The following is a 13,515-nucleotide window of genomic DNA, read 5'->3' on the forward strand; positions in this document are numbered from 1 at the left end:
CAGGAGACTGCAGGTAGTTTCTAAGTTTATTTTTAGAGTTAAAAATAGTCTGAAGTCTTATGCACCTAGATTTACAGTTCTTTATCAAAACTTCATTTGTTTAAAACCTGACTAAGCTATTTAGAGAAAAGCATCATGTAAAGAGGTGGGAGGGGGGGAGGAGGGAGGAGGGGGGAGAGTTTTTTCTTTTCTCTGATTTAATCTATTAATGTGCTTGGACAATAGTTTCAGATTCCTTGAATCATATCTATTACATCTTATACAGATACTTTATATACCGTACAGTGTACGCCCCGCCCTTACCATGGTTCCTTAAAAAGTCAGGTTACTCCAACGAGGTTATAGTGTATAGAGTGATGCGCTCCAATGTACGGAAAATGTCGTCTCCTTAGCATAGATAGATAGAATCCACATATGACATCACTGATTATGAGGCGAAAGTGACGTCATATGCGGATCATATCTATCTATGCTAGGGAGCCGACGATTTCCGTACATTGGAGCGTATCGAGAGTAACCAACCCTATTTAAGTACCTTGGTCCTATACCAGCAATTCATCAAACTAGTTCAAGAGATCTAGAAGTAGAGATGGACAGGTTCGACCCTTTTTTTTTACAATTTTGGTCGTTCGTTATCGGTCCATTTCAGTTGTCATAGTTGGACAAGTTTATTTGTTTTTTTGTTGTTTTTTCGTTTACTGTTGGCATTAACGATCGTTTAACATCGTTTAACAAATTCGTTTGTTCAGTAAAACCTTTCGTTGAGAAAAGAACTTCTCTCTAAAAATCGCTTGCTTAGAAAAATCGTTCATAAAAATTGGAAAATTGCTTATGCACATTTCTGTGTGAGGGAGAGCACACTTTAAATTACTATTCAACCCCCCCACCCCCTGTCTTATTCAAAAGACATTTTTGAACCCTCCGTCTCTACTTTAAGTTATTAATTGTGGTTCTTATCGAACAATATTATCATGGCCTATAGCATGGTCAGACAAAGGGGTTAGATAGCAGGGGAAAACCAAGGAAATTTCACATGAAGGAAAAAAACGTTAGACAGAGACTTCATTCGTCAACAGTATACTTGAGACAGTTATACAAGTAGGTCGGATCATTTGTATCGATTAGTCTGTAGTACACGCCAGTTAGTTTATAAATAGACGTTACAGAGTTCCTTTGGTTAGTCTATAGTACACGTCACACAGTTAGATTGATTAGTCTTTAGTACATTTAAGACAGATATATTGTTTAGTCTAGTACACGTCATACAGTTAGATTAATTAGTCTTTAGTACATTTAAGACAGATATATGTTTAGTCTAGTACACGTCACACAGTTAGATTGATTAGTCTTTAGTACATTAAAGACAGATATATTGTTTATTCAAGTACACACAGTTAGATTGATTAGTCTTTAGTACATTAAAGACAGTTATATTGTTTATTCAAGTACACGTCATACAATTAGATTGATTAGTCTTTAGTACATTACAGACAGTTATATTGTTTAGTCTAGTACACGTCATACAGTTAAATTGATTAGTCTTTAGCACATTAAAGACAGTTACATAGTTAAAGTATGAAAATCTAAGAAGTGTGCTCAACTAGGATGTACAGTACATTGTGGTAAATTTAAGCCAGTTGACATAATGGTAATTGACAAAACTGATTCTTTGGGTTAAAATAGGGAGTAGCAAAAGTATGAACGGGTAAATAAATTATTTGTCTAGCTATCGTCTAGTTCAAATTTGCTTATGCAAATTCCTTGCAAACAATCAGTAAAATCATCAAACACCCACTCAAGGTATTTTTAAAAGTTTTTAATTGGACGCAGTATACAAGAGGGGAGGGGTGGAAGGTAGAATAGGGAGGGGTGGGGCTGGGATTAATGTAGGTTGATAAACTAATGACAACTTTAGAATAATTTTGCTCCAGTTTACTTTGGACCATTAGACTCTACTCAGCTTTCAATATGCATTGTCTGATAGCATTGCAGTGAGAAAAAGAAAAATATAAAATTAATGTCGTCTTCGTTTCCCCTTTCACTTAAAAAGTTTTCAAGATTGTATAATTTGCATTTCTTTGCGACAGCACTCAGAGTCTTTTTGATTTTTTTATTTTTGATAAAGAAATTAAGTCTTTTTTCTTCTAATTCTTAAATCTTTGCAACCTGGTAGAGTTTTTTTTTATAAAACTTAGATTATTTAATCTAAAAGAATTATATTCCTTAGGGTCTACTACATTGGATTGCAAAGATATGAGGATCGAAATATCAGATTTTGTGGCAAAGACTCTTTACATTTATTTTCAGATTTACCGATCTTCAACTATTCCGGAGTTTAAATCAAGCTATGAGCATCTACTCTGCAGCAGGTTTATATATAAATCATAGATACATAAGTTTTAATCTAGTGTGCACATACAATTCTGTTTTCATTGCATATCCACAAGCCAAAACCTGACTTCCTCATTAGTTTTTTAAAAATTTCCTGAGGGTCATTTGACAGGTTTTGTGATGTAGTATTGTTCGAGAATAATCACAGAGGATCGCTTGTTCGATGAACTCCATGGTACCAGAGAAGCATCATGGTTGCAAATATGAATATATTTCAAACCTAAAAAAAAGTTTTAATTTAGTAATGATAAGTAATAAATATTTAGGTCCGATAAAACATTACTTCTGAAATAAAACCCCGGTTGTAAACATGCCACAACAAAGTTTATATGCCTTTCTGAATAGAAAATACTTATGAGGAAGTCCGGTTTGGGTTTATTGAAATACATTGCATAACAAATGCAAAACTTTAAACTTTTTTGTTGCATCTCATTTGAAGAAAGAGAAGTATCCGACTATATTTTAGTTAACCTATATATATTACACGCTTATGAAAAAAGTTAAATATTCAAAAAATGATGTAAAATTGGATTAGCAGAATATTATTATCCAATATTACCCTCTACCCTCACTTCTTCAGAATGGGAGATTTCCGAATTGCCTCGTTACATTATCTCCCAAAGAATCAACGCTCGTTATTAACCAATTGGGAGGAGCTTTCCTTATACAATGTAAAATAAGAAATGAACAAAATATTAAGAAATTATCAATTTATTTCAGGTTCATCCTCTTCGTTTGAGAGTTCAGGGCTCTATTCAGAATGGCAATACAAGGTTAGCATGGGATGAGAAATTTATTTTAAAAACATTTTTATATTTTATTTAAATTCGAAGCATTATTTCTTACAATGTAAAATACATTACAATTAACACTGATTTATTTGTAGAGTATTAGTATATAATGTTTAGTCATCTTAAAGTACTGCAGACGTAGTTTTAATTGACCCGCCATATATCCGGGACATGCCGGATTCACAACAGGACCCTTAAAATATCGTTTTTAGCAAGAATGTAATGAAAGGAAAGTTAATTGCAGTTGCGTATACTCTGCGTACATATTGAAACCAGTTCTCTCTGGGCGGATTTGTAAACAAGAATAGATGCCTCAGTGTTCGTTTAGTATCCGAGGAGGTTAAGAGCATTTCATTTTGATAATTTTGATAATTCACATAATAGTTTCCTATAACCAGAATATTTCATTGATTATTTATGTGAAAGATGGATCCCATGTCAGGCTTCGATGTCTGTCTTGTGTTTACATTACCGCCCAGAGGCAGTAACACTGCCGTACAAAAGATACGTACACTTCTGAAATAACTTTCTTTGCATTAAATCCTTGGTTTTCAGTAAGAATGTGGAAGATATCGTTGTTTTATCTTTATAGATAACACAATCGCGTTCATTGTCTCTAGAAACATACTTCCGAAAGTCACTTTTATAGAGTGTGATTCAGACTCTATTTCTGGGGGTCACTTAAAGGGAGTGCTCGCGAAAAATTAAAGGGGGTAAAGTATATAAAACAAATAAAAAATATTATGAAATATTAGCTGTATGAAAATGCGACGAAAAATTATTAATGATTATAGGTTGTAATATCTAAAGGGTCCGAATCGTTTGTTGCAAGTTGCAACTTTCTGAATTTGTATGGATACTACGTTCTTCGGTATGAGTCGTTTTTAACAATTTTCTCCTATTTGCCGTAAGCCTACACCCCCTTTCATTTTTCGCAAACACTGTCTTTATTGTCTTTATTTCTTTAAGTCTGACAATGATCGTCTCCAAAATAATTCTCCAGAGGGCTAAACTTATTTATTGAATAGGACTATTTTCATGACCATAAGCGTAACTTCTAGCGGTCCTCAGGCCTCAATGCAAAGTAGATGGCAATGTCCGATTCACCACGATACCCTTTAAAGATTTGAATGATCAATATGAACAAGACATTAAAGTTCCTAGTCTTAAAAATTGAATATTTAGAATGAATTACTTTTAAACCTAGAAAAACGACAATATCTTCAACATTATTGATCATATAATGGTTTCAAGGGTTATACTATTTTGAATCGGGCATCATGGGATCTTTGCATTTGCACGGTTTTATGGCTCCAACTGTATACGTATAACGTATGTAGGGATGTTAACGTTTTCATTTTTTTTGAAAAACGATCGTTTCGTTATGAAAACGACGACGAAAAATCGGGTTTTAAAAAAGATCGTTTTTTTTAAGAAAGTTCGTTTTTAAAAAACAGTCGTTTTTAAAACGATCGTTTTGAAAAACGATCTTTATTAAAAACCATTGTTTTTTATAAAAATCGTTAACGACAACCATTCTTTAACGATCGATAACAACGATCCTTCTTTAACGATCGTCAACGACGAACCTTCGTTAACGATCGTTAACGGCAAAACTTCGTTAAAGAGTGTTAACGACGACCCTTCGTTAACGATCGTTAACATAATTGTCAATAATTTTTTTTTTCAAAACGATCATTTTTCAAAAGCGATCGTTTAAAAAAAACAATCGTTTTAAAAACGGTCGCAAATCGTTTTAAAAAACCGATCGTTTTCAGAAACGATCGTTATTCGTTTTCTAAAAGTTCAAAGATCGTTTTTTCCCAAAAACGAAACGATCGTTTTTGAAAACGATTAACAACCATAAACATATGCATAAAGGTGACTGAACGGGCTGTATTGGTGAAAACTATTGAAGTTTTTGATGAGAATATTCAAACTTTCCTTTCCTCTCTTCCTTCTGAGGTAATTATATATATTTTAGCCTTAAACCACCCTAAAACAGATTAGAGTCCCTTAAGAAATTTACTGCATAGGGGGGGGGGGGGGGGGTATGACACGGGTAGTGATGGGCGCATTCGACTTTTTTATTTCGTTCATTCATCGTTTTTTTCTCAATGGTTCAACAAAAATTTACTTTCCTTCATTCTTAAAATTATCGTTCATTTTCCATATATTTCGTTCGTTTTCTCACTGAACAATTGTTCAGTAAAATCTTTTCAGTTTATTTGAAAAAATCGTTCGTTTAGTAAAAAACTATCGTTTTTCAAAATCTTTTGGAAAATTCGTTCGTTCAATTAAAAAAACTAAGTTTTCCAAGTTTGTTTGAACGACCTAAAGCGTTCGTTTAAAAAAACGATAGTTTTCATTTCTCTGAACGACCCATCGTTCACGAAAAATTTTGTTCGGTTTTAAAAATTATAAGTGCGTTATCAAATATGATGCCCATCTCTAGACACTGACATTGCAATGTTTGCATATATGGTCACTTAAAATTACGCTTACACTTCCTTTAAGGTTGAGGATGCTAGACAGACTAAGGAGGAAGAAACCCTAACTAATAACAGGTAAAAGGAATTGATTTTAAAATTGTCTAATCCATATATCTTTGCACCCTGATGGTGTAAACCTTTGATATTCCAAAGTTGGAATATTTGATTTGAGAGAAACTATAGTTTGAAATATCTAGAGTCTACAACATTGGGTTGAAGAGATATGGGGATTAAAATATAAAAGTTTGTGGCATAAACTCATTAGTCAGTAGTCTGTAGTTGCAGCACCTTTCAGAAAAACAATTCAAAGTTCGGATTAAGAATTTCTTTTCTCTTAGAATTTTTCACGCAGCAAGATTTTGATTTGAAAAGAAATTTAGTTTTCTAAACCCTATATCTATGCAACCCGATGTTGTAGACCTTTGATATTTTAAATTATACATTCTGTTAGATAAAATTGTCTTAGTTTAAAATATCAAAGGTTTACACCTTAAGGTTGAAAAGATACAGGGGTTAGAAAATTTGGGGTTCTGACAAACCTCAATTTCTTTGTCTTAAAACTTAAAAATAAATGAAGTATAGTGAGCTCTAAGCAAAAACAGAAAAAAATTATTCGAATTTCTAAATACATGTCACACATTGTTGTTTTCAGTGCTCATCAGATGTTTGTTAAAAATTTATTTATACTTATCAATTATTCTTTTATTGATTTTCAAAATGAATAAACATACATTACTAGTTATCGATTCTGAAATATTTATTATCAATTGTAAATTATTGATTTTAGATTATTACTTATCAAAGCTTGATTATATTTAGAAGTATAATGACATAGTTTTAATATCATAGTTTCAAAAACGTGTATCATTAGTCGAAATTATAATTCTTTTTTAAAAGTCATTAATGAACTCTTTGATCCTTGATACATATCTAATTTATTTAATTAATTTAGGAGACAACTTGGATATTTTATTGGCGTAACAATTGGCTGGGTCTTGGGAATTTTGGTAAGAATTGTTTTTCTCAAAGACAGTTTTCTTTAGTATTGCCACCTACCAACTGTTTTTTTGGGCTCGATTGAGAAAAATCATGAAGATAACTTATTAGTGTGAAGATTGATAATTTTTGATGGCATTTACTCGTTTCTAGACTTTATTAGTGTTAAAAACTACTGAAGAAAGTTCTAAGTCTTGTATGAGCCTTCTTTCATGTAAAAATGACTTAAACGCAGTTTTCCTTAAAAATTATACCAGAACTGAAAAATGCGAATTTTCTAATTACAATTTTGCAAATTTTCTAATATTCTGTGATTCAATCTTTTTAAAATTTTAGATTTCGATAGAAACAATTTATTTACACATTTTTGTTTTTCCGAACTTTTGATTTTGATAGAAAAAAGGTTCGCGGATTTTTTTTGGACCATTGAAGTACCACAAAAAAATTACAAATTTTCCAAAAAAAATGAAAAAACACCTTACAGGAGAGTTGCACAAAAAAGGTACAATTTTGCAATTTTTCTTGCCTCACCTTGTATATATAGGCTGAGTTAAATGGACAAGATTTGAAAACTATTCCTGTTCCTGATTGGTTGTTTCACGCAGGGACTGCTTTCTATGGGTAACATTTTCTTAATTTTCTAAAAGTGGTTGTCGATGATATCAATACAATGAAAACGACTTTCGATTTAAATTTTTAATTTCTACCAAGCTTTCAATCATAACATGGAAACTAAAAGAAGCTGTCTACTAACAGCTTCTATGTACATTTGTAATTTGAAAAAAAACTTTCTAGAAATAAAGTTTAATAGAAATGTCGTCATCATTGTATTGATATAAACACCAACCACTGTATGTAAATCGGATCCATTTTTATCATCAATATCTTTCGTAGTCGCAGACCTATAGAGAAAATATTTTTGTATGTGTACAAGTACAACTCCATCCCGTCGACAAATATAACGACTCCAAAATTGATGAACAGTAAAACCAAAATTCTGATGCTGTTCAGTTAGTGGCAAATACTCAATACATTTCTAACAAGCACAAGCCCCTCATCTCATCTGCCTGAATAACTTAATTTAATAAAATAAATTTTTATTTAGACCCACCGATGGTCATTGGATTTTAACATTTTATATCACTTTGAAAGCCATAGCAAAAGGAAGAATATTGCACAAGTTTTGCAAGAATTCTTAAAAGACAATTTGCAAATTTGCAATTTTTTAATTAAAAAATAATTGGTACAGATTAATATCACAATAGAGAAATAGGGCAGAGGAGATGTCAGTAGGAATATTTTTATGCTTGTCTATATTTCCAAAAAAACTATCGGCGAAACTGCAAGCATTTTCTTTTGGTTATTTTTAATAAAATATGTCTGTTTATTTTAATATTTTTCATTTATTGATAATCTGATGGTTCAGGTACGGGTTTTCCGGGTACTACCTGCTGGAGGGTCAACTGGATGACCCGGATCCAGGTTGCGGAGTTCCAGATCTAACCTCTACACTAGACAGGTGACGTCAAAATTTCTGTTCTTTTTTTAAATTTAATTCCTAACTCAAATTTAAATTTAAATATTGATCGTTATTTTGACAACATTTTTTCTGGGTCAAAGTTTGGAATAGTGTAAGAAAATCAAATTTTAGATCGAACCATGTTTTAAACATTTACTTTTCTAGAATGTTGTCAAAGTTTAATCATGACAGAAGAACTATGCTAAAAAAAGACCCAAAATCGTACCAAAAACGATACAAAAACGAAGGCATGGTGTAACGATCGTTATTGAATAGATTTCCATATATTATTCGTTTAGGATACAGATATTGTTCAATAAGCTTCAATAAAGCAAACTTTACCATAATAAAGATTTGAAATCTAGGAAGTTCAACATGATTAACAAAACTAGTCGGAATGAAAGTCAAACTCGACAACTTCTCGTTCAGATTTTTTACCTGGTTTCCACTGCAAACTAGAATCATGATAACCCCAGTCATAGGACAAGTTTTAAGTTCTAACCCATATCAACATTTTAGAAAATTTCTTAAGAAAAGTTCATTTTAAAAGATGCTGGAAAACATTGGTTTTTGTTAAAAACAAATAGTTTAAACAAGAGTTTATGATCACAATAAGTTTATAATTACAATTAATTAGCTTATTATTCAAGAATTAAAGAAATCATATTGAGGGAATTGAAAGGTCGACTTAAACTCTATAAACGCTAGATCTTTGCAACATGATGGCGTAAACTTTTGACATTTCTATCATTAACTATTTCATCTGTACAGCGTTCATAGTTTTTAAACAGATGGGCCATAGACATTTATAATTTGCGCTAATCTTTTGATGTGAAATTGTTCCAACGATTTATTTGAAAACAAATATATTTAGGTTTCCCGCCTTATCTCAGCTCCCTGGTACATATTCAAACCTAGCGGCACAAGATGGAACTAGGCAGCAGACATTTTTATTTAGGATTAATTTTGCATCTTGCTCTTTCTTAAGTAAAATAATTAAAGCACTTTAAGTGGATATTATCATTGATCAATCAAAGCGCTTTAAGTGGATGATCATTGATCAATCAAAGCGCTTTCAGTGGATGATCATTGATCAATCAAAGCACTTTAAGTGGATGATCATTGATCAATCAAAGCACTATAAGTGGATGATCATTGATCAATCAAAGCACTTCAAGTGGATTATCATTGATCAATAAAATCATTTTAAGTGGATGATCATTGATAAATCAAAGCGCTTTAAGTGGATGATCATTGATCAATCAAAGCACTTTAAGTGGATATGATAATTGATCAATAAAATCACTTTAAGTTGATGATAATTGATCAATCAAAGCACTTTAAGTAGATGATCATTGATAAATCAAAGCACTTTAAGTAGATGATCATTGATAAATCAAAGCACTTTAAGTGGAGGATCATTGATCAATCAAAGCACTTTAAGTGAATAATCATTGATCAATCAAAGCACTATAAGTAGTTGATCATTGATCAATCAAAGCACTTTAAGTGGATGATCATTGATAAATCAAAACACTTTAAGTGGATGATCATTGATCAATCAAATCACTTTAAGTGGATGATCATTGATCAATCAAAGCACTATAAGTAGATGATCATTGATCAATCAAAGCACTTCAAGTGGATGATCATTGATCAATCAAATCACTTTAAGTGGATGATCATTGATCAATCAAAGCACTATAAGTGGATGATCATTGATCAATCAAAACACTTTAAGTGGATGATCATTGATCAATGAAAGCACAATAAGTAGATAATCATTGATCAATCAAAGCACTTTTAGTGGATGATCATTGATCATCCAAAGCACTATAAGTGGATAATCATTGATCAATCAAAGCACTTTAAGTGGATGATCATTGATCAATCAAATCACTTTAAGTGGATGATCATTGATCAATGAAAGCACCATAAGTGGATGATCATTGAGCAATCAAAGCACTATAAGTGGATGATTATTGAGCAATCTAAGATTTCAATGACAATCCTTTTAATTTACATCATTCTATTATTACTAATATCATGAACATATTCATAAATATAAACGTTGCTCGTCTGGGCGGGTGTAAGTTTGTTCGCTTGCTGTCAATAAACGTGAAAATTGTTTTTGTGGGATCTCACATTTAAGAGGAATTTATGGAAAATCGGAATTTGAAAATTTGCCTCCAAAAATATTCGATTTTCAAAAATAAAAAAAAAACCACAAAAATTTTTCTATAATTTGCGAACTTTTTTTTAATGTTTTATAATGTAAACAAAGAGAAAATATTAACAATTGAAATAGAAGATGGGCGAGATCCGCCCTAAAAGCCTAATCTATATATAAATTTGGCTTGTCTGTTTGTCTGTTTGTCTGTCTGTCTGTTTGTATCCAATTAACGTCAAAACGGCTGAACCGATCGGGTCCGCTTTATATAAATTTTTTTTAAAAAAATCTGTTGGCAGGGATCCGTATCAAATCTTGCAACCAAAACATCTTCCAGCGATGCTGCAATTCCAATTAAAGGTGAGTTAATAAAGTTAATGGAATATTTTCGGAAATCAAGATTTTTCGAGGAATTGAAAGAACGCTAGAAAATGCTTTGCAACCAACTGTAACTAGAAAATGGTTTGCAACCAACTGTATCTAGAAAATGCTTTGCAACCAACTGTAACTAGAAAATGCTTTGCAACCAGCTGTAACTAGAAAATGCTTTGCAACCAACTGTAACTAGAAAATGCTTTGCAACAAACTCTAACTAGAAAATGCTTTGCAACCAACTCTAACTAAAAAATGCTTTGCAACCAACTATAACTAGAAAATGATTTGCAACCAACTGTAACTAGAAAATGATTTGCAACCAACTGTAACCGGAAAATGCTTCTCAACCAATGTAACTAGAAAATGCTTTGCAGGCAACTGTAACTAAAAAATGCTTTGCAACCAACTGTAATTAGAAAATGCTTTGCAGCCAACTGTAACTAGAAAATGCAAAACCAACTGTATCTAGAAAATGCTTTGCAACCAATTGTATCTAGAAAATCTTTTGCAACCAATTGAAACTAGAAAATGCTTTGAACCAACTGTAATTAGAAAATACTTTGCAACCAACTGTAGCTAGAAAATGCTTTGCAACCAACTAAAGGAAAGATACAAATTAGAACAAGATACTGCTTTGAAACTTAAAAGACCGTGTCGTTCTGATTTTTAGATTTTACTTGAAGAGCTAAGAGTTTCACTGTCCTGTATCTCTAGTTCATTAGAATCCGTGTTCAGTAAACTTAACAGTTTAGTACAGGTAGAAACTAATTATTCCACAATAATAATAATACTTTAAAGGGACTTTACAGTTTAGATGTTAATTCAAATGATCTGCTGATTCACAACGGTTCTCTTTGAGCCTTTAACTGATCACTGGTAAATGAGATATCCCTATTCTTGTAATACAAATTTGTTTCTTTCAATTATGGTTTTTTTAAGTTAAAGTGCAAGTGGAATTATGTCTAATTTCAAATTTAAACACATTTTAAGCTAGAAAAACGACAATATCTTAATTCCTTTTTGTTACTTCGATATATGGTTAAAAGTACCAATGTAAATCAGACGAGACATGTCTCTTTTTTAAGGGTACATATTAATTTCGCGTACGGTCCCTTTAAATTAAATTTAAAAGTGTAAATTCAACTAGTCTCTTTAATGTCTGTTCTTATTTTACTTTTTAGATTTTTCAATTGATTTTTCTTTTCTTTTTAATTGATCAAGAATTTTGAAATTTTCTGTTGATCAGAAATCATAAAAAAATTTCTTTAAACTTTAATTCGATTGAAACATTTGTTTTCAGTAATTTGGGCCAGATTTTTGGAATTATAAGAAAAAAGTTTCCAAATATTGTAAATATAATATTTTGTCGATAAAATTGATTAATTTTGAAAACTGTTGTTTTTCTCCATATTCGAATTTTATTTCGCATAATTATATTTTGACTGAATGTTTTGTTTATAAGCAAAAACGACAGTAAATTATATTGTTAAATGCATGTTTTCAATTTAGAAAAGATTGAGCTTAACCCAAGATCTTCTGGATATACTTCACCAAGAATCTAAGATTGCCACCTCTCTTGGATATTCATCTATTTAAGATTGCCACCTCTCTTGGATATTCATCTATTTAAGATTGCCACCTCTCTTGAATATTCATTTATTTAAGATTGCCACCTCTCTTGTATATTCATCTATTTAAGATTGCCACCTCTCTTGGATATTCATTTATTTAAGATTGCCACCTCTCTTGTATATTCATCTATTTAAGATCGCCACCTCTCTTGGATATTCATCTATTTAACATTGCCACCTCTCTTGTATATTCATCTATTTAGATTTGCCACCTCTTTCGGATTTATGTTTGTCTATTGCCAATTCGCTAGAACATTTAAGAACCTATAAAGTTATTAAAAAGTATGGATGCAAAAGATTACGAGCACTTCATACATCAATTCAGTCATGGTTCTTTGTGCCTCAAAAGTTTGTTTTTATCATTTTTGCTAAAAAAATGCTGGTTTAATTTCATTTTCAATTCCATAAATTAAAAAAGGAATTTTTTTACTTATTTTTCTTATATCTAGCTCTATTTTAAACAATAAATCTAGAGACTTCAACATCAGACATTACAAAAAGTGTCTATTTGTAATGTCATAATGTCTAAAGAAATGCACTGACGACTAGCCCCAAAATCTAAACATACATTTGTTGGCAATAAATTCAAACCAAATAATCCTTCTCATCTCTTGTTAGTGTCCCTGAAACTATCAATTCATGAATCCACTGTAGTTTATGAATGATTGAGTATTCATATTTAAAGCTTAGAAAATGTATGAATACACTTAAGTTTATGAATAAATGATTGACTATGACAGGGTGGAAGGATTTGATTATCAATATATGCATCTATATATAGCACTACTTACAGTGTTTATAATTGAAGGGCATGGGTTTAAGACAAACTTAAGAATTTTATTTAAAATCAATATGATCGTTACAACACGTTTGTAATTGCATTGTTTTTGGGCCGTTTTTTTAATGTATCTTCTGTGTGTCAGGGTCAAAACTTGACGTAATGTAAGAAAAAAAATGTTTCAAATAAAAATATTTAAAAAAACATTGCATTTCTTCCACTACGTCAAATTTTGATCCAGAAAGAAGACATTGGCAAAAAAAACACGACCTAATTACGAAACAACTTTAGGAAGATCCCTGATTGCGGGAGTAACTATGATTATGAATAATAAAAACCCTGGCATTGGCAACGCCGATCATCCTACCTAAT

At 31.5% G+C, this 13,515-nt stretch overlaps 1 protein-coding gene across 1 annotated transcript in view; it reads left to right on the forward strand.

Moving 5' to 3' along the window:
* LOC111710351 (uncharacterized) overlaps positions 1–13,102 on the forward strand; it is a 15,991-nt gene extending 2,889 nt beyond the window's left edge. The window contains exons 2-12 of the mRNA XM_023484412.1: positions 2,308–2,369; positions 3,112–3,164; positions 5,064–5,147; positions 5,700–5,749; positions 6,627–6,681; positions 7,215–7,291; positions 8,097–8,189; positions 9,064–9,126; positions 10,659–10,719; positions 11,405–11,491; positions 12,244–13,102. Of these exons, the coding sequence (XP_023340180.1) occupies positions 2,348–2,369; positions 3,112–3,164; positions 5,064–5,147; positions 5,700–5,749; positions 6,627–6,681; positions 7,215–7,291; positions 8,097–8,189; positions 9,064–9,126; positions 10,659–10,719; positions 11,405–11,491; positions 12,244–12,330 (732 nt within the window). The 5' untranslated portion in view covers positions 2,308–2,347 and the 3' untranslated portion in view covers positions 12,331–13,102. The remainder of the gene's footprint in view (positions 1–2,307; positions 2,370–3,111; positions 3,165–5,063; positions 5,148–5,699; positions 5,750–6,626; positions 6,682–7,214; positions 7,292–8,096; positions 8,190–9,063; positions 9,127–10,658; positions 10,720–11,404; positions 11,492–12,243) is intronic.
* Positions 13,103–13,515: the final 413 nt, after the last annotated feature.

This window comes from Eurytemora carolleeae, unplaced genomic scaffold (assembly GCF_000591075.1).
Source record: "Eurytemora carolleeae unplaced genomic scaffold, Eaff_2.0 scaffold999, whole genome shotgun sequence".
NCBI lineage: Eukaryota > Metazoa > Arthropoda > Copepoda > Calanoida > Temoridae > Eurytemora > Eurytemora carolleeae.